This window comes from Oncorhynchus mykiss, chromosome 16 (genome assembly GCF_057628025.1).
Source record: "Oncorhynchus mykiss isolate SJ-2025 chromosome 16, ASM5762802v1, whole genome shotgun sequence".
In the NCBI taxonomy this organism is placed as follows: Eukaryota; Metazoa; Chordata; class Actinopteri; order Salmoniformes; family Salmonidae; genus Oncorhynchus; species Oncorhynchus mykiss.
The window spans coordinates 15,952,508-15,980,240 of NC_143037.1; the positions used below are offsets into that span (position 1 = coordinate 15,952,508).

The 27,733-nt window shown below is 41.6% G+C and overlaps 2 protein-coding genes across 2 annotated transcripts; both read left to right on the top strand.

Annotated features, from left to right (window-relative positions):
- The first annotated feature begins 230 nt into the window (after nucleotides 1–230).
- Nucleotides 231–5,267, top strand: LOC110491448 (somatostatin receptor type 5). The gene has a single exon (XM_021564911.3). The coding sequence runs from the start codon at nucleotides 1,352–1,354 to the stop codon at nucleotides 2,402–2,404; it is 1,053 nt and encodes a 350-aa protein (XP_021420586.3). The 5' UTR covers nucleotides 231–1,351; the 3' UTR covers nucleotides 2,405–5,267.
- An 11,163-nt stretch (nucleotides 5,268–16,430) lies between these two features.
- On the top strand, nucleotides 16,431–23,369 carry sstr2a (somatostatin receptor 2a). The gene is made up of 3 exons (XM_021564910.3): nucleotides 16,431–17,061; nucleotides 20,670–21,458; nucleotides 21,676–23,369. The coding sequence occupies exons 2-3, from the start codon at nucleotides 20,733–20,735 to the stop codon at nucleotides 22,090–22,092; spliced, it is 1,143 nt and encodes a 380-aa protein (XP_021420585.2). The 5' UTR covers nucleotides 16,431–17,061; nucleotides 20,670–20,732; the 3' UTR covers nucleotides 22,093–23,369.
- Nucleotides 23,370–27,733: the final 4,364 nt, after the last annotated feature.

The following is a 27,733-nucleotide window of genomic DNA, read 5'->3' on the forward strand; positions in this document are numbered from 1 at the left end:
GAGGTCTGAACACTTTCCGAATGCACTGTACATATCTACCTCTAATCCCTCGTGCCCCTGCACATTACCATACCATACCTTCATTCTTGTGCATTTTATTCCTCTTATTTTTTGTTGGGAAGGGCTCACAAGTAAGCATTTCACGGTAAGGTCTACCTACACCTGTTGTATTTGACGCATGTGACAAAAAAAAAAGATTTGTTGGATGTGTTGATGTGTTTGTTTAGTGCCAGGTGGCTCCTGGGTCTGTGGGCTGTTGGAGTATTCTAGCTATCCATGTCTGAGGGAAAACAGGACCCGAGACAATCACTCACCCTGCATTTTATCTGCCTGTCTACCGGCCATCTCTTTCTTTTTCTCTCTCTCTCTCTCTCTCTCTCGCACTCACTCTCTCGCTCTCCCCATGATGAATGAACTGCCACGGAATAAAGCCAATCAGAGAGAGAGAAGCAAAAGACAAAAGACGAAAAACAACTGCGAAAAAAAACAACAAGCCTCAATAACCAACAGGGGCTTCATTCCTGTCCACAGCTCATCCGTTATAGCCAGTTTAGAAGGTGGGTGGCCCTAGCGGGAAGTGGTGGGGTATGTGGCAGTGGGGGCTAGTTCAGCTCCGAGTGACCCCCCCCCCCCCCCCCCAAACTGTGAGGGGAGTATAGGAGAGCAGAGGGGTGGGTTGGGTGAGACAGAAGGATGGGGTGAGGGTGAAGAGGAGAGAGGAAGAAAAAAGAAGAAGCTGGATTGCACTTTGTGGAGAATGTTTAGTTTAGTTATCAAAACAAAAGTATTGTAACAGATGGGGCTGGTTACACCTTGGAAACGGCATAACAGCGGAGCTGGGAGTGCCAAGGGAGCTTATTAGGCTTATAGGAGAGCCAGAGGGAGACTGATGGGGCTCGCAGCCGTAGACACACACTTCAATGCTGCAGGGGAGATATAAAAGCCCTCTCACACACAGCGTCCAGCTTCACTGAAGTGCTCCATGTGACATGGGTGTGAGTTTCTTACCACAGAGAATGCTTCCTCCAGGACACCAAAGGACTCAGCTTGAAAGATTTTAAAGAAAAAAGAAACAGTTGGTTTGGACGGCATGTGACCACAGAAATTGCCTGTCTTTGAGGATGGATGTTTTCTTGGGCTAAGTAACAGACAGGTTTTTGGACTTATTTTTGTCATGCTAATGGTGGACAGGTTTTTTCAAGCTGTTTGCAGAGGAAAAGACAGAAATGTTTTCGAACTCTAACTGTTATTGTGACTTTTTTGCTACTTTTTATCAAGTTTTTCATGTATTTTTTTAATGATCCACAATTTATCCAAACCAAACTTTGAAAAACGGAAGTATTGAGCGAAGATGGACTCCTCATTCACCTCAGAGACGTTTTACAATGCAGGGTCGATAGCTGACCCCACCACCAGTTACCTGGAAGAGGACATGTATCTGCAGGAGGATCTAGATGTGTTCAGTGTGACAATGGCTGTTCTCTACCTGGCTGTGTGCATCGTAGGGCTGGTCGGGAACACCCTGGTCATTGTGGCCATCTTAAAGCTAGACAAGATGGCTTCTGCCACCACGGTGTACATCTTCAACCTGGCCCTGGCGGACGGCCTCTTTATGGTGGGCCTCCCCTTCATCGCCATCCAGAATTTCCAGAACCACTGGGCATTCGGGGACCTGGCCTGCAAGCTGGTCATGGTCCTGGACGGCATCAACCAGTTCACCAGCGTCTTCTGCCTGACCGTGATGAGCATTGACCGTTACATGGCGCTGGTTGACCCGCTGCGGTTCGCCCGCTGGCGCACGCCCAGGCGGGCCAAGATAGTCAGCAGCTTCCTGTGGCTGTTCTCTCTGTTGCCTGTCCTCCCCATAACCATCCATTTCTCGGCTAGGGACGGCCTGTGTAACCTGGACCCCCAGGTGGCTTCCGACTCCTGGTGGCTGGCCTTCATCACCTACACATTTGTCCTGGGCTTTGCTCTGCCCTTCCTGGTTATGATTGTCTCCTACACCGCCTTGGTGGTCACACTGAGGACCCACCGCCATCAGGCCAGCTCCCCAGGCCAGGAGAGCCCTCGCCTGGAAACCCAGGTCACCAAGATGGTGGTGGCGGTGGTGCTGGCATTCGCCGTGTGCTGGCTGCCGTTCTACGCCTTCAACTTCTGCTCGCTGTACCATACGGACCTGGTGCTGACCTTCGCCAGGTGCTTTGAGTTCGTGGTGCTGTTGTCCTATTCCTGGAGCTGTGCCAACCCCATCCTGTACGCCTGCCTCTCAGAAACCTTCGGACGCCACTTCCTCACCCTCCTCTGCCCCACCAAGAGGTTTCCCAGTGTGCAATGCAACCCTGACACGGAGCGCTATGACCTCAATGATACAAGCGGGATGGGCAACAGTGCGGTGGCATAGAGATTCCTGAAAAACATTGGAAACTTTTTTATGTATGCAACTTTCCCTTTAAATGATGACATTTTATTCTGTCTTTGGACATGTCCTTTGTATATAAAGGAGGTTGGTAAAGATTGGTGTGTTTTTCTATACAAGTGTTTCTACATACATTTCTGTACAGCTGTTTTTCTACTGGATAATAAGTTTTCTATTTCTGCACCGCTCTGACTTGTTCTCTAATTTAATTTCTAATAAGGCTGCGGTGAGGCCCCGCTGCTCTATCACACCACTGTAATTCGATTTTCCATAACTAATTAAATGAGGAATAAATTCTGTGACAACCGGGAGACAACAACAGGTGGCATGTAAACAAGATGGTAGCAACAGTATGTGCCGCTGGCCAAGACAAAGAGCTCCCAGAAGACCCACAAAAGACGTTGACTTAACACTTTCACATCAACTTTGTGTGGACATTTTCAGTGATGTCATGGAAGTCAGCTCAAAGACGTTTACTTTATGGGAAATTCTTCCTACAGAACTGTTTGGGGTGAGATACAAAAGACAAGTAGAAAAGGTGTTTGGTTCATCCCAAGATAAGGTCCTATATCGAATGGTCATTGAGTACGAATGTTTATACTGTAACTATGGATGGTTTATACTTATTAAAATGGAATAGAGTGAGGTTTTTCACGATAAAGCCAGATGAATGAAACATTAATTACTTTATGGGAACTTTATGATCGAGCAACTGATTCTTTATCAAGACAATGGACAAAGAAAATACAAGACAGAGATTGATGGCACAATCATCTTTATCATCATTTATTAAAATCATAATCATCACTGCCATCGTCATCAACTATTTTTGTTGTAGCTGCTTTCATGTTGCATTTAACGCCCAACCTATTGTCGTGTTAAATTAGTTTCACAATTCACAAATATTGTTTATGGATACGTATTACATATTGCTGATTGAATCTCACTTACTCACTACAGTATCATCACCTTTCTGTTTAAAATAGTAAATCACACGAGAGAAAAGTAATTGATGGAAATTTGCATTGAAAACATACAAAGCACAATTATGTGTTTTGTCTTCTTATGTTCATAACAAAAATTATTAATCTGTGAGGCTCAAGTTAAACTGCTTAGTAGCATGCGTGTCTGACTGTAGCCTACCTGGTATATAAACAGTTGTCTTGTGGTGGATTGATTGTGTGGTGAAGTCATATTATGAGAGAGGCTCTGACTAGGGTTGCAAAGGGAGGGTATATTACTGGAAACTTTTCATGTTTACCAGTAAACTACCAGAATGTTGGTACATTTTTCAAGGATTTTATGTCATCTATCACAAGACATCTAGTGACCCTTTTTGGTACTTCAGATTATCACAGATGTCTGTAATTATCTATGGCCCTCTGTGTGGCCTTATCACATGTCAAATTTATGAAATCATTGAATAAGTTGATTTTAAAATAAAAAAATCAAATTTCAAAGCTGTAAAACATGATCCTAAATATAAACCTTAAATTTAGTGAATACCACTGATGTTTAATATGAGGGTTTCAGCATGAAATATCCTACATTTTAATTTCTTTTACTATGTCATTATGTATTGGTTGTCAATATTTTAGCATCAAACTGGTGGCAGTTGTGAAAAAAGTCAATAGTTGGAAGAGTTGCAGAGTTAATTGAAAATAATGGCGTTGTTGATTAGAGATTTAAATTAATTAGGTTATTTTCTCTTGAACCATACACTGTAGACTGTCTCTATTAGAAACTCATGGACAATATGGACACAGATGAAATACTATATATGAATGCCTTTTTTTTTTAAGTTATTCAAGAATAAATTACCAAAGTTACGATAGATTGTCATAGATTGAGATTGAGATCTGTTAATTACCAAAATTACTGAAGATTCTAGTAACTTTTGTAAATTATCAGTAGCTTTGCAACCCTAATTCTGACAAATTCTCTGTTACAATTGGTGGTTCTCTGTGAAGCGTAGTCTGGAGCTGCTTTGAGTCTAAAGTGTAAGACCTGCTAACTACCCACTGGTTGAATCAACGTTGTTTCCACATCATTTCAATAAAGTTATGTTGACCCAGTGTGGAATAGATGATGAATTGACATCTGTGCCCAGTGGGTAGCGACTTGGGCTAGAGGTGTCTGGCAAGTGGACTATGTTTATGAGGCAATAATATGTGGAGCCGTTTACAGAAAGGTTTCAGAGGAGTTGACGTTCCACTGGCTATAAAATTGCTCCTTTTCAAGGGTTCACTGACAGATTTCAGATGAGTGTAAATTGTCGCTTATTTTTGTATATATTTTTTTAACAACCTCTTATTGCAAAGGGAATATATTAAAAAAGATTTGGAAGCTTTCTGCCTGGCCATATTTGAGGGACAATGAGGAAGATATAAAGGGAACCCACACAACTGGACTCCATAGCGGTCTGTGTGTATACGTGGGCCCCCAGCCCTCGGAGCTCGAGGTAAAGGGTTGACGGTCAATGACACATAGCCACGCTTGATCAATATCGAGTGCCATTGGGGGCATGTTTGCTTAATGCGTCATCATTCTGGGTTTGAACAACATGAAAGGGAGATAAAATTCTTGACTGTGACTCCAAGGTCGTATATGTGCAATTCTATGATGTGCAAGTCCATAGGAATTATGGGTATCTGAAATTGGGTCATTAGGGGTCACTGCGTTTAAAAGATAATCCTACACCAGGGTTATTTCTGCTAGATGCGATCCAACCCTGTTCAGTAATAGGAAGCAGCTGCTAACTGTCTGTGAGAGACTGCAGTAAAGAAAAGTAATGGCCGCCATGGGAGTGTAGGTGGGAAACGAATCAATAAAGTTAAATTACACAATTTATGTCTGATAGCTGTCAGCACGTCTTTATCAATAACTCTCTCAATCCCTCTCGCTCACACACAGACACACACATCCCATTGGGCACACACTGATTGAATCAACGTTGTTTCAACGTACATTGTCAACATATTGTGACGTGGAATCAACATTGAAAATACATTGGATTTTAAAAAAAAGTTATCAACCAGGACTGTTTTCATATAATTTCAACTAGCATTGAAACAAGCAGTAAACATGTCGGCAGCAGTAAACATGTCGTCCCCCATGAATGATGCAGCACTCACCCTTGGGCCAATTGAAACATTGCGTATGACTAACACATTTCAGTTAATTATTATAGCTCCCGCCATGGGCCAATCAGTGTAAATGTCGTATTTCTATGACAAGATGCATCATTCACCCCAGTTTACTCAAAATCGGGCCAGTGCTGTCTGAGATATAGCGTGGGACGAACGGACTAATGTATGAACGTACGAACATACTACCGTACTAACGGACAGAGACAGATCCACAGTCCCCTCTTTTATAAACGTTATTAATTATATACAGAATACAGTATATACTATCCAAGCGGAAGCTCCTTCAAATATTGATTATTTGGTTGCGTTCCCAATTCAACAACCAGTTTGTCTACAAATTAATGATTTGATATGTTGGAATCACGTCTCCATCTCAACCAAAAAGTTAAAGAATAGCACCAAATCAAACGTTACATGTTGTTAGGTTCTAATTCTCAGAGTAAATTACTCAACGGACACTATGAAAGCTCAACCAAGTTGAATTCTTTCCAGAGGATCAATACTGGTGCGTTAGACAAAATATGTTTCCACCACTGTGTGTGTGTGTGTGTGTGTGTGTCCAGCCTTACATCTTTTATGGGTCGACAGGAAGACGAAGTGATAGTTTCAGATGGATATCTTGAAGTATGAGCAGACTACACAACATTTAGTGGAAAGTCACCCAGGTACATTTGGGCAAATCGTGAAGGAGACATTTACATTCACTTTACAATTTTCTGCGAGAATATCGTCATCTGTATACTTGGACTTTTTATTTAGTTTTTCCAGTATTAGTAGCCATATTGTAAGTTCAACATTTGCAAAACAACCAGTTTTCATAACTTCATAACTCTCCATATTCTTCTAATTTGTCACGGCCGTTGAAAGAACTGGACCAGGGTACAGCGTGGGGAGCGTACATATTACACTATTTCATATGACGCCGACAAAAACAATAAACCATCCAAAACAACCGTGAAGCTAAAGGCTATAGTGCCAACAAACAAAGACACCTACCCACCAAGACATGTGGGAAAAAGGGCTGCCTAAGTACAGCTGTCCCTGATTGAGAACCATACCCGGCCAAAACAAAGAAATACAAAACATAGAAAAATGAACATAGAATGCCCACCCAAATCACACCCTGACCACACCAAAATAGAGACATAAAAAGCTCTCTAAAGGTCAGGGCGTGACATAATTTTTGTCCAAAACGAAAAGCCTTGCTGTCGCACAAGGTTAGCAGCTACATACGGGAGTATCCGGGAACCCCCCAGATACGGGGTTTCGGGATACTCCCGTAAAGCCCAGCTCATTGGCTATCTAGCTAGTGAAGACCGCCCGCGTCATTCGCGTGCCATGAAGGCGTCGCTCTCTAACCAAATTTGGTGTCCTATAGGATATACTACACCCCTAATGATATAGTGAAGTCTGGTTACGTTCTAGGATCTCTGAGGAATAAATACAAACGTGATTTGACTGATTGAAACAACATCTAGGGTTATATTTTCACAGATTCCTTTCTTTGCAAATTGAATGAGTGGAAATACAAAATCAATCGTGCATTCTATATGGACTTTTTTAGGATATGAGAAATGATTTCTCTAACAAAACGACACTTCATGATATCTCTGGGAGCCTTTGGATGATAAATCAGAGCAAGATTTCAGAATGTAAGTACACATTTCACCTTCAGAGGTGAATTTATCAAACCTATCGCGGTGAAAAAAGTGTTTTGTTGTTAGGAGCTCTCCTCAAACAATAGCATGGCATTTTCTTTTGCAGTAATAGCTACTGTAAATTGGACAGTGCAGTTATATTAACAAGAGTTTAAGTTTTCAGCCGATATAAGACACTTATATGTACCGACATTTGTTGTTTCTCTAAAATCTGCGATCGTGACACAATGCGTTGCATGATTTACAATTGACACCTATCCCTATTAACTTCTGATGTTAAAACCAATCTCTATCACTCCTCAGATACTATACTTCTGAGTATAACAATGTCCCAAGTTTAACCCAGAATCTAACAGTGTGTTATAAATAAATTTGACTTGATTCAGTCCTATTCTTCAACTTAGATTTTTGGTTGGAGATGGAGATGTAAATCCAACGTATTTCTAACTTGTCGACTACATTTGATATCAAACAACCATCCTTCACGTACAATACAATATCCAAAGGTAAAAGTCTATTATTAATATCATGCAATTGGCGTCCTATTGATAGGGCTATGGGTGACTACTTCTAAACTTTCTAAGAGCCAATCAAACCATGGATGAATGACAGTGTGCCGAGCTACACGTTGAAATGATGGTGTCCTTTGGGCAAATCAAATGTCAATGTAGCCTACATAAGTCCATCCTCACTCCGAATGTACTTTCACGTACAGTTTATGTAAGAAAAGTTAGTTACCCAATGTGATTTCGGCAGCCTGCGCAAAGAAGTATGAAAGTGATCGATGTCTAAATGTGTTGATGTGATGGCTCAGCTAAGACAAACACGGGTTATTTCTTAAGCTAAGCAGCGTACATAGCAGGAGGCATCTGGATGGTGGACTCACTGAAGTGCATCACCTGTCCTATAACGGTAGGAGTCACTATTCAGGAAGAATTCATTAGACTGTGGCCTCATATTTTATTTCAATATGCCTCTATGTTTCTATCGATATCGTGACGTCAAAAACAATCCCTCTGGGCACAGAAGTCAATTCAACGTTTATTCCACGTTGGTTCGACGTAATTGCATTGAAATGACATGGGAACCACATTGATTCAATCAGTGTGTGCCCAGTGAGATGATATTGATTCAAACATACCATTGATTCATGCATACCAAATAACCATTGATTCAAATATACCAAATAACCATTGATTCAAACATACCACATAAAATATGTCCAATCAAATCTAAAATTCAACATAATATCTACCACCCAATCAATATAGGATAAATGTTTTTTTATTTTTTTATTTTGTGGAATTGTCAACACAATTTCAATATATACATAGTTCTGATGATTATGTTGAAATTAGACTGACATAACCTGACTAATAGGTTGTTACATCAATATATTTAAGTTGAGATCTTACCCTAATTACATTTCTTCACAATGCTGGTTGAAATGAGATGAAAGCAGTACTGGTTGAAGAATTCCACATCACAACACATTGACAAATTATGTTGTAACAACATTGATTCAACCAGTGTGTTCCCAGTGGGATAGCATCTAATTTTTCATCCTCAGACAGATTTTTTTTTAAATGTCTGGCTTTTAAAAATAATTTACCAAAGACCCACTCTGAACATCATATCCCAACATAGTCCGAAGAAGATAAGCATTCTTTCATTTTCCAGTCACAACACAACAAAACTCCAGAACTGGGCTTATCACTAAGCTTTGTGGTACTGGGTTCCCTGAGTGAGGCTGACTCTCACACTGATAACAACATTTCTCCCAGGCAGGCTATGTAATCCCTGGGTTTGTTGTTCTCATGGAGAGCCTGGAGGGGGGGGGGGGGGAGGGGGGGGTCCTGGTAGTTTACTCCATGTTTTTCTCCGGCAGCAGGGAGAGAAAATCCCTCCTCATTACAAACAGATATGACAGCTTTAAACGTCCAGGAAGCTATAGAATAAACAAGGACATCAATTCAATGTTCAGCCATACTCCTATGCTACCACTAGCTATAAAACCAAGAATGGAGGTATGACATCGCAACTGCTACTTTTTGATTCATTGAGATTTGGTCTGCATATTCCTGGAAAACATCTATCAAACTATCTCCAGTTTGGAGAGTCAATGGATATCATGGTCATGATGATATCGGAATCCTTGTGTGTGCAGGTCCAGAGGTGTCAGGGAAGAATCACAACATGTCACTTCGCTATCTCTATATCCTCTTGACGTGCCACACTCTGCGGCGTGCTGCGAGGGCAGACAGAGCGGAGAGAATCAATGTCATGGATGTGGGGAATGAAAAAGCACAACAAAACAACATGGCTGCAGATGACCTGAGATGGGAAGATGTGATGTGTCCACTACAGCACAGCGGGTTGTTCTTCAGAGGTAAAGGAGTCTCCCACTCAGACTGACCCTGGGGACTCTTCTGGAACAAAACAGCCATCAATCCTGGTTCTAGCCCCCACACATCCACTCAAGCACCCTTACAAACAACTGTCAGTGGTTATGCGATAGATCGTGGGGGAAAGAAGATGACAAAAATAAGTCATTCATGTCATAGATCTGGAACTGAAATGGCACATTAAAATACTTTCGTTTTAAAGTTGGCAAGGTCACCCATGAAGGATACTGATCTCAAAGCCTTGAAATGTTATAAATACCCACGTTTCGTGGAATATCTGTGATATATAATGGTGGTAGTCTGTTGGTCCGGCAGTGACAGGTTTGATATGTTTATTAAAGTCATTTTTGGAGGTTCTGGAAATCAGCTAAAATAATGAAGATAAGAGCATACCCAGCAAACCAAAACTGGTTCTGTTAATGTTTCCTGAACATTTCATTACGTTGTGGGAAAGGTGTAAGAACATTCCCCGGAACACTTTACTTGGACAGTCCATCTGTAGATGCCCTAACCCTAGCCCTAACCCTAAACTAAACCCTAATTCTAAACCTAACCCTAACCTTAGTAAGCAGTTGCTTATCAACAGATGGTCATATTATCAACAAACTATCTGTAGAACATCTACAGATGGACTATCCGCCCTGTCCAAATAAAATGTGAACCATCCCTCCCTAAAAGTTAGAATAACACAAAATCTGTCCAGTTTTGTTGATGATTATAAACTGGGTGGTTCGAACCCTGAATGATGATTGGCTGACAGCCGTGGTTTTTCAGACCGAATACCACGGGTATGACAAAACATTTATTTTACTGCTCTAATTACATTGGTAACCACTTTTTATAATAGCGATAAGGCACCTTGGGGGTTTGTGGTAAGTGGTCAATCAATATAACATGGTTAAGGGCTGTATCCAGGCACTCCGCTTTGCATCATGCGCACGAACAGCCCTTAGCTGTGGTATATTGGCCATATACCACACCCCCTCGGGCCTTATTGCTTAATTATACAATGTTGGCATTGTGTAATCACCAAGAATGTTAACAGATCATATTTGGCCTTGCTGCTATTAACGCACTGAACAACTGATTCATACATGGGAAAACAGACAGACAGTCAAAAAATAAATGAAATAAGTTTGTTTTAACGTATCTGAGCATTGTAAGAAAGATCAGGAAATGATTTATATTTTGCACTAAACTACTTCCATGTGCACTGAGTGTACAAAACATTAGGAATACCTGTTCTTTCCATGACATAGACTGACCAAGTGAATCCAGGTGAAAGCCATGATCCCTTATTAATGTCACTTGTTAAACATTGAGACAATTGAGACATGAATTTTGTATGTGTGCCTTTCAGAGGGTGAATGGGCAAGACAATAGATTTAAGTGCCTTTGAAGGGGGTATGGTAGTAGGTGCAGTTTGAGTGTGTCAAGAACTGCAACACTACTGTTTTTTTCATGCTCAACAGTTTCCCGTGTGTATCAAGAATGGTCCACCACCCTAAAGACTTCCAGTTTGCTTGACACAACTGTGGGAAGTGTTGGAGTCAACATTGGCCAGCATCCCTGTGGAATACCTTTCGACACCTTTGTAGAGTCTATGCCCTGAAAAATTAAGCCTGTTCTGAGGGCAAAAGGAGGGGGTGCAACTCAATATAACAAAGGTGTTCTTAATGTTTTGAAGACTCAGTGTACTGAATGTTCAGGTGCCATTTTTGGAACAATCACGCCATAACATCACATGTTGTTCTTGATGATGTCTCCATGAACATAAGCAGAACATTTGTGTAATCTTTTCTCAGAACCAATGTAATTGAATTCAGACACACAGTCACTTTCAAGATTATTGGCACCCTTCATAACGATGAGCAAAAAATACTATAAAATAAATAGTACAAATACTGAGCTATATTGTATGCTCAAAAAAATAGGGGAAAATATATTACTTTATAATAATACAATTGCTCAAATATAAATATTTTGTTTAATCATACAAACAAATCTCTAAAGGATAGGTGTCAATTCTTGGCACCCCTAAAGATTCTTATGAATAAAATCAAACAAAATGAACTCTGCATTAACATCCTACTTTTCTAAGTTCATCTCCGTTTCAGGAATTGTATTGTGGCCTTCCATGGCTTCCTGTTTCACTGGTGTCTAAACATTTTTGTAACACCAATGTAAAAATCAATTTTGGAAAAGAATTCACAAGCAAAAAGAGACAAATACCATGGGACCACGCAGCCATCATACCGCTCAGGAAGGAGACGCGTTCTGTCTCCTAGAGATTAACGTACTTTGGTGCGAAAAGTGCAAATCAATCCCAGAACAACAGCAAAGGACCTTGTGAAGATGCTGGAGGAAGCAGGTACAAAAGTATCTATATCCACAGTAAAACGAGTCCTATATCGACATAACCTGAAAGGCCACTCAGCAAGGAATAAGCCACTGCTCCAAAACTGCCATAAAAAAAATCTAGATTACAGTTTGCAACTGCTTTTTGGAGAAATGCCCTCTGGTCTGATGAAACAAAAATAGAACTGTTTGGCCATAATGACCATTGTTATGTTTGGAGGAAAAGGGGGAGGCTTGCAAGCTGAAGAACACCATGCCAACCGTGAAGCACGGGAGTGACAGCATCATGTTGTGGGGGTGCTCTGCTGCAGGAGGGACTGGTGCACTTCACAAAATAGATGGCTTCATAAGGTAGGAAAAGTATGTGGATATATTGAAGCAACATCTCAAGACATCAGTCAGGAAGTTAAAGCTTGGTCACAAACGGGTCTTCCAAATGCATAATGACCCCAAGCATACTTCCAAAGTTGTGACAAAGTAAGGACAACAAAGTCAAGGTATTGGAGTGGCCATCACAAAGCTCTGACCTCAGACCCATAGGAAATTTGTGGACAGAACTGAAAAAGCTTGTGTGAGCAAGGAGGCCTACAAACCTGCCTCGGTTACACCAGCTCTGTCAGGAGGAATGGGCCAAAATTCACCCAACTTATTGTGAGAAGCTTGTGGAAGGTTACCCGAAACATTTGACCCAAGTTAAAACATTTCAAGGCAATTCTACCAAATACTAATTGAGTGTTTGTAAACTTCTGACCCACTGGGAATGTGATGAAAGAAATAAAAGCTGAAATAAATAATTCTCTCTACTATTATTGACATTTCACATTCTTAAAATAAAGTGGTGATCCTAACTGACCTAAGACAGGGAATTTGTACTAGGATAAAATGTAATGGAATTGTGAAAAACTGAGTTTAAATGTATTTGGCTAAGCTGTATGTAAACTTCTGACTTCAACTGAATATACTGAACAGGGCGGCAGGTTAGCCTAGTGGTTAGGGCGTTGGAACTAGTAACCAGAAGGTTGCAAGTTCAAATCCCCGAGCTGACAAGGTACAAATATGTCATTCTGCCCCTGAACAGGCAGTTAACACACTGTTCCTAGGCCGTCATTGGTAATAAGAATTTGTTCTTAACTGACTTGCCTAGTTAAATAAAGGTACAAATAATAATAATAATAACAAATAAATAAAAAACTAAAATATAAACACAACATGTAAAATATTGGTCCCAATTTTCATGAGCTTAAATAAAATATCTCAAATGTTCCATATGGACAAAAAGCTTATTTCTCAAAATTGTTGTGCACAAATGTGTTTACATCCCTGTTATTGAGCATTTCTCCTTTGCCAAGATTATCCATCCACCTGACAGGTGTGGGATATTTTTTTATTTTATTTTACCTTTATTTAACCAGGCAAGTCAGTTAAGAACAAATTCTTATTTTCAATGACGGCCTGGGAACAGTGGGTTAACTGCCTGTTCAGGGGCAGAACGACAGATTTGTACCTTGTCAGCTCGGGGGTTTGAACTCACAACCTTCCGGTTACTAGTCCAACGCTCTAACCACTAGGCTACCCTGCCGCCCCATGATCAAGAAGATCATTAAACAGCATGATCATTACACAGGTGCATACAGTGACGAGATCCTGAGGCCCATTGTCGTGCCATTCATCTGTCGCCATCACCTCATGTTTCAGCATGATAATGCACGGCCCCATGTCGCAAGGATTTGTCCACAATTCCTGGAAGCTGAAAATGTGCCAGTTCTTCCATGGCCTGCATACTCACCAGACATGTCACCCATTTGAGCATGTTTGGGATGCTCTGGATCGACGTGTATGACAGTGTTCCAGTTCCCGCCAATATCCAGCAACTTCGCACAGCCATTGAAGAGGAGTGGGACAACATTTCACAGGCCACAATCAACTGCCTGATAAACTCTAATCGAAGGAGATGTGTCGTGCTGCATGGTGCAAATGGTGGTCCCACCAGATACTGACAAATGTTTTAAGGTATCTGTGACTAACAGATGCATATCTGAATTCCCAGTCATTAGAAATCTGTAGATTAGGGCCTAATGAATGTATTTCAATTGACTGATTTCCTAATATGAACTGTAACTCAGCAAAATCTTTGAAATTGTTGCATGTTGCATTTATAATTTTAATCATTGTATATAGCCTATATGAAGGATGAGAAGGTTAGGCCTAACCCCAGAGAGATAGATGTAGAGTATGCCAGTGGCATGCTACGAGACCAACATTTATTTCTTTATGTCAGATGGCTACTGCATCTGCTATTCAGATATAAACGTATATTCAATCCAGTAAGTCAAGCCATTGTTTATAGGGAAAATAAAAGCCGAGGGGCGAAAATAAACCTTGGAAAAACGTACTACCCTTCCCTGTGCCAAATAAAAAAACACTGCTATTTTGGACCACCCCTCCCCCTCGGTAAATGTCGATCTGTCCCTAATTGAGTGACTGTCAGTGACTGACATACAGTCGTCGCCAAATGTTTTGAGAATGACACACATATTAATTTTCACTAAGTCTGCTGCCTCAGTGTCTTTAGATATTTTTGTCAGATGTTACTATGGAATACTGAAGTATAATTACAAGCATTTCATAAGTGTCAAAGGCTTTTACTGACAATTACATGAAGTTGATGCAAAGAGTCAATATTTGCAGTGTTGACCCTTCTTTTTCAAGACCTCTGCAATCCGCCCTGGCATGCTGTCAATTAACTTCTGGGCCACATCCTGACTGATGGCAGCCCATTCTTGCATAATCAATGCTTGGAGTTTGTCAGAATTTGTGGGGTTTTGTTTGTCCACCCGCCTCTTGAGGATTGACCACAAGTTCTCAATGGGATTTAGGTCTGGGGAGTTTCCTGGCCATGGACCCAAAATATTGATGTTTTGTTCCCCGAGCCAATTAGTTATCACTTTTGCCTTATGACAAGGTGCTCCATCATGCTGGAAAAGGCATTGTTCGTCTCCAAACTGTTCCTGTATGGTTAGGAGAAGTTGCTCTCGGAGGATGTGTTGGTACCATTCTTTGTTCATGGCTGTGTTCTTAGGCAAAATTGTGAGTGAGCCCCCTCCCTTGGCTGAGAAGCAACCCCACACTTGAATGGTCTCAGGATGCCTAACTGTTGGCATGACACAGGACTGATGGTAGCGCTCACCTGGTCTTCTCTGGACAAGCTGTTTTCTGGATGCCCCAAACAATTGGAAAGGGGATTCATCAGAGAACATGACTTTACCCCAGTCCTCAATAGTCCAATTGCTGTATCTTTTGCAGAATATCAGTCTGTCCCTGATGTTTTTCCTGGAGGGAAGTGGCTTCTTTGCTGCCCTTCTTGACACCAGGCCATCCTCCAAAAGTCTTCGCCTCACTGTGCGTGCAGATGCACTCACACCTGCCTGCTGTCATTCCTGAGCAAGCTCTGTACTGGTGTTGCCACGATCCCACAGCTGAATCAACTTTAGGAGACGGTCCTGGCGCTTGCTGGACTTTCTTGGGCACCCTGAAGCCTTCTTCACAACAATTGAACCGCTCTCCTTGAAGTTCTTGATGATCTGATAAATGGTTGATTTAGGTGCAATCTTACTGGCAGCAATATCCTTGCCTGTGAAGCCCTTTTTGTGCAAAGCAATGATGACGGCACTTGTTTCCTTGCAGGTAACCATGGTTGACAGAGGAAGAACAATGATTCCAAGCACCACCCTTCTTTTGAAGCTTCCAGTCTATTATTCAAACTCAATCAGCATGACAGAATGATCTCCAGCCTTGTCCTCGTCAACACTCACACCTGTGTTAACGAGAGAATCACTGACATGATGTCAGCTGGTCCTTTTGTGGCAGGGCTTAAATGCAGTGGAAATGTTTTTGGGGGATTCAGTTAATTTGCATGGCAAAGAGGAACATTGCAATTCATCGTATCACTCTTCATAACATTCTGAAGTATATGCAAATTTCCATCATACAAACTGAGCCAGCAGACTTTGAAAATGTATATTTGTGTCATTCTCAAAACTTTTGGCCAGGACTGTACAAGACAAAAACTGCTGATACACAACAATATGTCGAATTGCACCTGGTTGTATTCTACTTTTCTTACTCTCAATTCTTACTCTCAATTGAGACTGAATTCCTTTTTTTTTGGAACCAAGTTAACCTAGTGTGCAATACATGCCTCATGCGGAAGAAGCTGCTTGAACAAGGGAAACTTTCTCAGACGCTTTTGACAGAGATCGTTCAGAAGATGCTTATCCTCCAGTGTTCACTATAAACTCTGGTTGCGCAGTCTGTCGCGCTCGTGTAAACAGATCAAATGCTCCGTCTGGTGACTGACCCAACCGTTTCCATTAAAGACATTAGTACGAGCACATATCCTCCCTAGAAAATATAAGAGCGAGGAACTCTTAATGTCAGTTTCCTTCACGCAGGCGGATGGACACTGACGCACATTGGGGGAGTTTGGTGAGGAGGGAGGAGGGGCGAGAGCATAGCGGATCGGCAGCTCCATCTGCATGCAGAGATGAAACCTGCAGCAAACGCGCACTCACCCATCATTCAATTCCACCGAACGCAGCAGTGAGTGCAACGCTCATCAGCGCGCTGACAGTCTGAGCTCTCCTTTGCGCTTCAGTCGTCCTGCTAGAACAGATTTCGCATTTGCTCTGGTCGTTGATTCAGCGCCAGTAGGCTACTTTTGGATACATCAGTTGCTCAAAACGATCTACTATTATTTACACAATTGTAATTGCTATCTGAGGTATTTAAAAAAGATATATATATATATATATACACTGTAGCCTATTGCCTATTTGACATATTACACATAACTGTTAGATATGTGGTGATGACCGTCACCACTTTGGTGCACAAGATACCACTGTGCGTAATGGGAGGACAGGTGTATCATACTTTAAGTGGAAGCCACGGGGCAGAATGCTGCCTTCCCATGGATTTTCACTGATGCCCAGAAGTGGAAGTCGGAATACTCTTGGCTGAAATAACACCTTGTCAAATGGAGCTAATGTGGCGTACAATTTTCACAATAAAAGGTAAGTTTAACCTACATGAATCTTGAAATTGTACGTGCTATTACCAAACAATAAGTACATTAATTGTGATAACCAGTCGTCAAAGGTTAATAGGCCTACCAAACGTGTAACCAATGTATATTTTTAATCGGACATGGATATTTCTTTATTTCAATTGTCACCTGTTCAATTATGTTATCTGTATTAATTTATAACAGCGCACCTGTTATTTTATATTCTGATCAAGATTAGGCAATTTCTCGTGCGCATGTATGCCCTATTGTGCACGCTGTTGAATTTTAATGCTCCAAATGTATCAGTAATTGTCCATTGTTGAAATTCCAAACGCCATGTAGTACTTGACATATGGCATTAATTGAATGTTAGTGTCTACATTTGGAGGCCAAACAGAGAAACCAATAAATTATAACACAAAATAACCTCTGCACCAGCAATATTTACAAAAATATCATAGATTGAAGGCTTGTTTGGCGTGAGAAATATTTTAGAATGATAGAAGACAGAATAATCATAACCATCTTGCATTTTAGAAGGCCAATATTTCTGCATAAAATATGCACATAATCGATACTGAACCAAAGAGTTGTCTAATAATAAATACTATCTAACATTTGTCTATTGGCTACGATTTAAATATATCTAGAATATTACAAAAAATCCAACTCCAAAGAGAATTGCTGCCACAAGTTTTTTCGAATTGTGAAAAAAAATAACATAGCCAAGTAAAAATATATGTACGTGTAAGCTATATACAATGTCATGAATAGTATTTGCTCCCTTTCTAATGTTCTCTATTTTTGCATATTTTTTATACTGAATGTTATCAGATCTTCAACCAAAACCCAATATTATATAAAGGGAACCTGTGTTTGCAAATAACCAAAAAAATGATATATTTTATTTTATTAATTAAAGTTATGCAACACCCAATTCCCTTGTGTGAAAAAAGTAATTGTCCTCTTACACTAACTGGTTGTGCCACCTTTCACTGCAAAGACTGCAACCAAACGCTTCCTGTAGTTGTTGATCAGTCTCCCACATGACTGTGAAGGAATTTTGGCCCTCTTACATGCAGAACTGCATTAACTCAGTGATATTTGTGGGTTTTCAAGCATGAACTGCTCATTTCACGTCCTGCCAAAACATCTTAATTGGGATTAGATCTGGACTTTGACTAGGCCATTCCAAAACTTCAAATGTGTTGCTTTATAACCATTTTCATGTAGACCTGATTGTGTGTTTTGGATCATTTTCTTGCTGCATGACCCAGCTAAGCTTCAGTTCACAGACGGATAGTCTGACATTCTCCTGTAGAATTCTCTGATACAGAGCAGAAATCATTGTTCCTTCTATTAAGGAAAGTCTTCCAGGTCCTGAGGCAGCAAAGCATCTCCAAACCATTCCACTGCCGCCATGATGCTTGACTGTTGGTATGAGGTTCTTACTGTGGAATCTAGTGTTTGGTTTTCGCCAGACATAATGGGACCCATCTCATCCAAAAAGTTGACTCAACTTTGCCAAAAAATAAAAAATAAATTAACATCTGGATGATGATCAAGGTTCTTGGAAGAATGTTCTATGGACAGATGAGTCAAAAGTATAACTTTTTGGACAACATGGGTCCCATTATTCCTCTGCATTCCACAGTAAGAAACGTATACCAACAGTCAATCATGGTAGTGGTGGTGTGATGGTTTGGGGATGCTTTGCTGCCTCGGGACCTGGAATAAGTATGGAATTGTTGTGTTATTTTTTCATTCAGGTTCCCTTTATCTAATATTAGGTTTTGGTTGAAGATCTGATAACATTCAATATCAAAAATATGCAAAAGTAGATCACATTTGAAAGGGGGCAAATACCTTTTCACAGCACTGTATACACTGAGTATAAAAAGCATGAAGAACTCCTGCTCTTTCCATGACAGACTGACCAGGTGAATCCAGGTGAAAACTATGATCCCTTATTGATGTCACCTGTTAAATCCACTTTAATCAGTATAGATGAAGGGGAGGAGACAGGTTAAAGAAGAATTTCTAAGCCTTGAGACATGGATTGTGTATGTGCCATTCAGAGGGTGAATGGGAAAGACACAAATGTAAGTGTCTTTGAACGGGGTATGGTAGTAGGTCCCAAGCGCACCTGTTTGTATCAAGAACTGCAACGACGCTGGGTTTTTCACGCTCAACAGTTTCCCGTGTGTATCAACAACGGTCTACCACCCACAGGACATCCAGCCAACTTGACCCAACTGTGAGAAGCATTGGAGTCAACGTTGACCAGCATCCCTGTGGAACACTTTCGACGCCTTGTAGAGTCCTTGCCCCTATGAATTGAGGTTGTTCTGAGTGTTAGAATAGTAGAATACACAAAATGAAATTTTGAAACTTGGTTGTTGGCAGTTTTCCTCTTGTTTTAGGTCAGTCACTCAAATAGCCCATGTCAGTTAGATTGGTTTGATGTTTTAGATTGGTAAATTAGTCTAGTTAGTTGGCTAGACTGTCTAAACTAGTAATCATGGCCAAATTACTGATCGGGCATGCAGGGCACGTGCCCAGGGGCCCTGACCTCCAGGGGCCCCCATAGATTGTTTTTGTAATTTGCATATTAATATATCATATTAACATGGCATCAGTCATGGCAAAATGTGTAGAATTACAGGAAATTAGCTGTTAAACTGCAAACAAACAAATTCTTCAAAGGAAATGTACTTGTTTATCTTTCGTTACTAAAATAGTTTTTCTGCTAACAGATTCCTCTGTACATATTCAATTACAGTTTTTAATCCCGGTTTTGAGCGGCTAATTGTATAGCTAATAGGCTACGTCTTAGTAGATCGACGGAGGTGAATGAAGCTACATCAACCAATGTGATAATGGCTGGGGGTCATTGATGCTTGATTTTGCTGTTGTCCAAATAGCATTTTTGAGTTTTTAAACTGTATAGAAATGCAGTGAATGAGCTTCAACTGTCTTAACAGACCTCTAAAACTCAGACCCTGGCTACGGCCCTGCTGCCACTGTCTCTGACCAGAGCGCTACATGTTTCCCATGCAGTGTGAGCTTCTCATCACCACCAATCCAATAGAGGACCTGTGTTTGCACAATAAACCCAGATCCACAGATAGCTTTATGCCCAACAGAAATAACAGCATGAAATCCTGACCTTTTCCCTGCGCATGGATTTTGTTTTTCCATTTTAAATCAATTCTCAACAAACATTATTTCGGCATGGTCTGGTCCTTTATCACAAAACAAACACCTTTGCATTGGAGAATAGCTTCATTACTGGACACTTGAGAATCCACGGGTGTTTTTCAAGGGGTTTCACATCAGCTTGGTGCTGCTTGTTCAACACAGGGGTTTGAAGTCCCAACCATTCAACACATTCAAATGAAAACACAAAAAGCCCTACAGGAGGAGTGAGTCCTGCAAGTCATATATTGTGTGGGGACCTATAAATGAAGGAGCAGGCTTTATTATGTAACTTAATGTTGAGTGTAAACCATTATATAGCAGGCTCAGTTACCATGGTGCTTTGAAGGAATGTATTGTCCCTCGTCGTTGAGTTTCTCTGTTCTCACCCACTGTCTCCCTGTACTGTACACTCAGGTGGGATGTGAGCTTAGTGTCTTCAACCCTGAAACAGACCCAACCCAGCCCTCCTCTGTCAGCATGGATCCCTGGCCTCTCCTTCCGTCGCCCCCCAACCTCTCCCTCCCCGAGCCCCTGTACTACGACAGCTACTTCCCAGGGAACGAGTCTGACCTGGGGTCCCGGAATGACACTCCGGACGAGACCCACCAGGCCTTCGACAAGACCAGCTCCGTAGTCATCACCTTCATCTACTTCACGGTGTGCGCCGTGGGGCTGACCGGCAACACCTTGGTGATCTATGTTATCCTGCGCTACGCCAAGATGAAGACAGTGACTAATATCTATATCCTGAACCTGGCCGTGGCCGACGTCCTCTGTATGCTGAGTCTACCTTTCATCGCCGTGCAGCTGGCCCTGGTCCACTGGCCCTTCGGCTCCGTGCTCTGCCGCCTGGTCATGACTGTGGACTCCCTCAACCAGTTCACCTCCATCTTCTGCCTCACGGTCATGAGCGTCGACCGCTACCTGGCCGTGGTCCACCCCATAAAGTCCACCAAGTGGCGGAAGCCACGCGTGGCTAAGATCATCAACCTGACCATGTGGGGAGTGTCCCTGCTGGTCAACCTGCCAATCATGATCTTCAGCGGTCTGATGCCCAATAATAACCAGGCTTGGGCGTGTACCATTGTGTGGCCGGAGCCTCAGGGGGCCTATCAGACGGCCTTCATGTTCTACACCTTCCTCCTAGGTTTCTTCCTGCCGCTCATCGTCATCTGCCTCTGTTACCTGCTCATCATCATCAAGGTGAGCCCCTCCTCCCTGTTCATGGTGTTTTTATTTTCAAATTCACTTTATCTTTATTATTGCTGACGTCTTTGGTCAAGTTCTCCGTTCTGACATGCTGGAACCTGTTATCTATCTACCTGTTGCCTGTAACCATAGCGATAGGCACAGTTGTGGCATCTAAGAAGGTAGTATCACCAATAACAATGGATGCATCCCCTCTCTCCCCGTCCAATAGGTGAAGTCGTCAGGCATGCGCGTGGGCTCCACTAAGCGTAAGCGTTCGGAGAGGAAGGTGACCAGGATGGTGTCCATCGTAGTGGCCATGTTCGTGCTCTGCTGGCTGCCCTTCTACGTGTTCAACGTCACCTCGGTGACCGGCACCATCGACACCACGCCCGTCCTCAAGAGCACCTTTGAGTTTGTGGTGGTGCTGGGCTACGCCAACAGCTGTGCCAACCCCATCCTGTACGCCTTCCTGTCAGACAACTTCAAGAAGAGCTTTCAGAATGTTCTGTGCTTGAAGAAGGTGGCGGGCCTGGATGAGGCGGAGCGCAGCGACAGCCGCATGGAGCGAACGCGCATGGTCAACGACGTCACCGCGGAAATGCACAACGCCGCGCTGCTCAATGGCGAGCTGCAGACCAGTATCTGAGTGTGTGTGTGTGTGTGTGGGCTGCTTGTGTGTCTCCTTGAGCAGATGGACACTGTGGAGCAGTTAGAAGGACTACTCATATTAAAGGCACTCGTCTATAATCTCCTGTAAGGCGGCCCAAACACCAGGCTTTCCCAAACTCTCCCCCCCCCCCCCCTCCCTCCCTCCCTCCCCGGGTGCATCTTTTGGTTTTTGCCCCTAAGACTACACATCTGACTCAAATAACCAACTCATCTTTAATTATTTGAATTATTTTAATTATTTTAATTATTTGAAAGATGTGTGGTGATAGGGCAAAAAAAACAGAGCGTGCACCCAGGCGGGACCCCGGAACCGAGATTGGGAAAACCTGCATTAGAACACATCTGCCAAGATCCGTCTCAGAAAAACAAAGACAGAGATGGAATGGAAGAAGATGAAAAAGAGGTCTCTCATGTTTCATTGACATGGATTGATTTGTACTGTCTTGATCAGGATATGAGAAAGCACACTTTTGATAACGCATCTTATTTATTGATCAGGAAATATGTTACTCACCAAGCCAGATGTCCTCTGACTGAAGCTGGAGACTTTTGAGTTTTGCATCCAGGATCATTGATCATTGATTCTCCGACTTCAAACGATCTTGATGCTGTACATAGACATGGTTTTCTGTGATGTGTTTTTGATCTCCTTGTAAACCCCAGTTTAGCTTAGATCACACCCCATGTTAACTTCCCCTTGTTACTACCATTCGTCTGTCGGCAGTTATCAAGATCAATACTCTGATTTATAGTTGGCTCAACCTTTAGATGCTAGCACGGCCAAACACACACACACACATTCACGGTCTCCGAGATGGGCTGTTCGTATACAGTGTACAGTTTTTAATCTGATATGACATTTTCTCTTCTGCTGTCAGCACTAGTTGGCTTAAAGGTGATATGCTCCTAGCATAACCAAGCTGTCGTGGTGCCAATCTTGTTGATACTCAGCATCAGTTCCATGCTGTCAGAGTGACGCTGATGATTTCTGAATGGACAGTATTGCATCACTGAGGGAGCCACATCTGCAGTGTTTTGGTTGGTAGAGAGATGGGTGCATTTCACCACCACAGTCCAAGGGCAATGTTGTTATCTCTCTAAATGTGTACAGATGGAGAATCCATGGTTCTGTGTGTGTGTGTCTGTGTACTTGCCTGCCTTCCTCTGTGTGTGTGTTTTCCCTGGAAGGCCTCACCATGTTAGGGTGTGTGTGCGCCACTATTTTCACAGCCCATTAAAGGAAAGATTCACCCATTTTGAATGTTATATTGTTTTGATGCATCTCTGAGCGAAGTTCTATCAATTCCCGGGGACATTTCATGTTTTCATGTGTATCTGAGCTATTGCTGTTCAAGCAGGCAGAAATCCACCCGGTATGACGTTCTTGCTACACTGGAAGTTAATAGGAATACGACCTTTAGATGGTGAAAACGTCTATCATACTTGTCAGATTTCAATACTGACCGATGCCATAACACAGGAGGTTGTCTTCTATCTAATGAGCCATTGATCATATTTTTGCGATATTCCTACCTCGGGAAATGTTTAATTTAACAGAGGGTCCACAACATTTCTCCTATTTGTCTGTCTGTTCAGTCCAGGGTGCATTGCATGATGTCGTTGCATGGCTATTGAGAATGTCAGACTCCACTCTGTGAGGCACATCGATCTGCAGGTTGAACATGGTAATATAGTGAACATTTTTCTTTTGAGGGGGGGGTGATTTTACAGCTAACTAGCTACTTTACATGCTGATATTGACTTTGGTATTACTGTGTGTAGCTAGCTACATTTGCTAGCTAGCAGCCTACCAAGCTAGCCAGCCAGCCCATAGAGAGAGTATTGCATTGTGGGTGTTGTAGTTGACTTGAGCTGCAACAGATTTCCACAACGATTTCCACATGTTGCTACCAACCTTAACGACAAAATGAAACATTTGTTCACAAAAAAATTGTCCTTGTGTATTAGTGTTATTTAACACAGTAAATTATAGGAATTAATGATTCTCTTTAACATAGTGACATCAGGCATTGTAATTAGCATCATTATGCCAGAGGCAGTTGAACTCTCTCTCTCTCTGTACAGTAGATTAGGTAGACCGTACATAGATTTAACCCAAGAGGACGAGGGCGTAGGATAAAGACATATAGGATCAGGAGGATGGAACCTCAGCCTTCTCTCAATGTGTCGTTCATTTGTGAAGGGCTAGAAGCTGCTATCACTACCTTGTTCCTGCACACAAACACACAGATACAGACTGACACAGACAAAGTCCCAGACACCTTGAGGAGAACAGGTGGTGTTTGTATGGAGGAACTATCTACACTCTGCCTCACCGAAATGTACTTACAGGAGAGCAAAGATGGCAGATATTAGATATCAGGTCATACATTCTTCTACAGTAAGCACCTATTGTCCTCTGTGTGTGAGCAATGTCTCTAAGTCACTTGTTTTCCTTCAGTTTGCAAACCGTATGCACAGTGTAAAATATTGGAAATGACATGTCATAATTAGTTTGTTACATGTGAGTTCTCAGATGGATGATATTTTATACTGGTCTTTCATAATACAGGGCAGTGTGTGTGTGTGTGTGTGTGTGTGTGTGTGTGTGTGTGTGTGTGTGTGTATTGGTTGGCTCTTCTATCCTTGTGGGGACCTAAAATCCTCCAAAGTACGACAAGGATAGTAAAACAAGGAAAATGCTCCCTCGTGGGGACATTTCCCACATCCCCATGAGGACAAAGGCCTTTAGAGGTTAGGATTACAATTAGGGTTAGAATAAGGATTTGGGTTAGGTTTAGGGAAAATAGGATTTTGAATGGAAATACATTTTAGGTCCCCACGAGGATAGAACAAAATGTGTGTGTGTTGAGTCCAATCTCGATTGGCAGGGAGTCAGGGACTGCCGCTTGATGGCACTCATCATTTGTGTCACCATGACTCACTGCGGTCACTAGGGTATGTACTGAACATTGAGTCAATGTGCACACATCTATCTATCTAGCCCATTCATTACGGCGTATCAGCTGTGGCAGTGTTCCAATAAAATCTACTTCATTAGTGAATAAATGAACGCTCCTGAACCTTAAAGGAAACATGATCATATAAATGGTCATCTGGAGAGATGGCATACGTACAGAACACTGTGTGTGTGTGTGTGTGTGTGTGTAATGATTGCTAACTAAACAAACTACCCACAGAGAGCGAGAGGAAGGGGTCGAACACGGTCGTACACTGTCCTCAAACGCAGTCTTTTCCGTAGGAGTAAAAGCAGAGGTCAGCCCACACCATCCCTTTCATCATGTCAAGCGTCTGTCTCTCAGGTTCAAGCGTCACAAGTGGTTCACCTCGAAATGACTCAGGGGCCGTACACTACTGACTGGCAGTCAAAGGAAGGAGCAGTTCTCATAATCAGATTTTCTCAATATCAGCTCCTCTTCTTGCTCTACAAGGTGAAATACAGTAACCTGATCCCAGATATGCTTGTGCTCTTGCCAACTCCATTGCTGTCTTTGTTTGGCCTGACAATGAGTTTTCATGATAGCACAAACAGACTGGCAAACGCAGTTGATGCTCGATACTCGAGTACATGCAGTATCCTCACTATCCTCGTTTAATTTTAGCTGCAGGTGATGGGCAGGACTCACAGGAGGTATGTTTGTAAATTAATTTTGATCAAGCTATGTAGCCTATTGATTCCTTCTTGATGAATAAATAAAACAAATGTTTTGTTTCTCTGTAATGCTAGCCCTCTTGAAGTTTTATGAGGTTGGCTTTAGGGAACCTATCTCCCAACCTCATAACTACCCACTGGGCACACACTGGTTGAAGCATCATTGTTTCTAAGTCATTTCAATGAAATTACGTTGAACCAACATGGAATAAAAGTTGAATTGACGACTGTGCCCAGTGGGTAGCTACCAAGCTATTGAGACTATCAACAGTAGTGTACAGTAACTAAGTAAAGATACTTTGAAGTACTACTTAAGTAATTTTTGGAGGTATCTGTACTTTACTATTTATATTTACTTTACTTTTACTCCACTACATTCTTAAACTAAAATATGTACTTTTTACTGCATACGTTTTCCCAGACACCCAAAAGTACTCGTTAGATTTTGAGTGCATAGCAGAACAGGAAAATTATCCAATTCACACACTTATCAAGAGAACATCCCTGGTCATCCCTACTGCCTCTGATCTGGCAGACTTACTAAACACAAATGCTTCTTTTGTAAATTATGTCAGTGTTGGAGTGTACCCCTGGTTATCCGTAAATAAATAAAATATATAAGTCTCTGTATAAATTTGCTTAATATAAGGATTTGAAGTATTTACTTTTGATACTTAAGTATATTTTAGCAATTATATTTACTTTTGATACTTAAGTAAAATTCAAAACAAATAGACTTTTACTCACATATTATTTTACTGGGTGACCTTCACTTTTACTTGAGTCATTTTCTATTAAAAGGTATCTTTACTTTTACTCAAGTATAGCAATTGGGTACTTTTTTCCACCACGGTCTATAAATCAAGTTAGATCAGCTTGTCTAACATTCCTGCTGGCAAGGTTGCTAGACTTTAGAAAAGCAAGCAATCACTAAATGTACTGAATAAGACTCACATTCCTTTCAATATTTTACCCAGATATTAGCAGAGATGAGGGGAAGCATATTTAGTCAAAAGAAAAAAACACACCAGTTAGGAGGATAAAGACAGCTTGACATATGCTTAGATATGCAGACAAAAAAATACTTGCTTTAAATGTAATCTGGCACCTTATGATAATATCATGATATTTGTGTATTAATTATGAAATGATATGTGCCTGTATTGATTGTGTGTTATCATCCCATGTACTGTGTTGTAATTTGAATGTAATATCCGAGGCATGTTTGTGCAGTACGTTAAGATGTGGGATTGAAAACAGTCAGAATGACACCCTCTGGAATGTGTAGAATAGAATTAGGCATAATGATTATGGCTATAGATTGCAGGGGGAAAAAGCTGTTTCAGGTGTTTGAAACCCCCTCTATCCTCACATACATCGTGCCACCTCGAACATAATGGCCGCCTGATGCCACTGGTGTTCCAATTGGTTTGATAGAGAGTATTCAATGTTATATGAGGTAGTCTACTGGGGCTGGAAATAGTTTTTACTGGGGTGGTAATTTACCAGGTGTACAGTGTACATAACACTGCAATGTATCTCCTCTGACACTTTGTTCTCTTGAAGAGATAGAGGTAGCAGAAGAGACACCCTGTTAGCAAATTATTAGAGCAATGTTTAGAGATTCTGTTTTACCCTCAATGGCCATAGAAATGGGAGGGATATGTATATTCTATAAAATCGTTGAAAAACCGAATGTGTTTTATGGCTAAATACTGTAATACAGCAAATCTGGTTGGGATATCCCCACAAATGTTGCTAAATGTCTCCCTCAGCTGGTTAGTTTCTGAAATTGTGTAATGTGATTGCCCCAAGGATGTTGGGCAGATATAGAGATTCAAACTACTCTGCAATGGTAGGCCACTATGGATACACTATATCTACAGACTGGTCCATAATTATTGGCACCCTTGATAAAGATGAGCAAAAAATACTTCAAAATAAA

What these genes read in the sequence shown, in the direction of transcription:
- LOC110491448 (XM_021564911.3), top strand. Translation starts at nt 1,352, where the DNA reads ATGGACTCCTCATTCACCTCAGAGACGTTTTACAATGCAGGGTCGATA.
- sstr2a (XM_021564910.3), top strand. Translation starts at nt 20,733, where the DNA reads ATGGATCCCTGGCCTCTCCTTCCGTCGCCCCCCAACCTCTCCCTCCCC. An exon ending in ACCTGCTCATCATCATCAAG is followed by an intron (nt 21,459 to 21,675) that starts GTGAGCCCCTCC and finishes CCCGTCCAATAG; the next exon opens with GTGAAGTCGTCAGGCATGCG.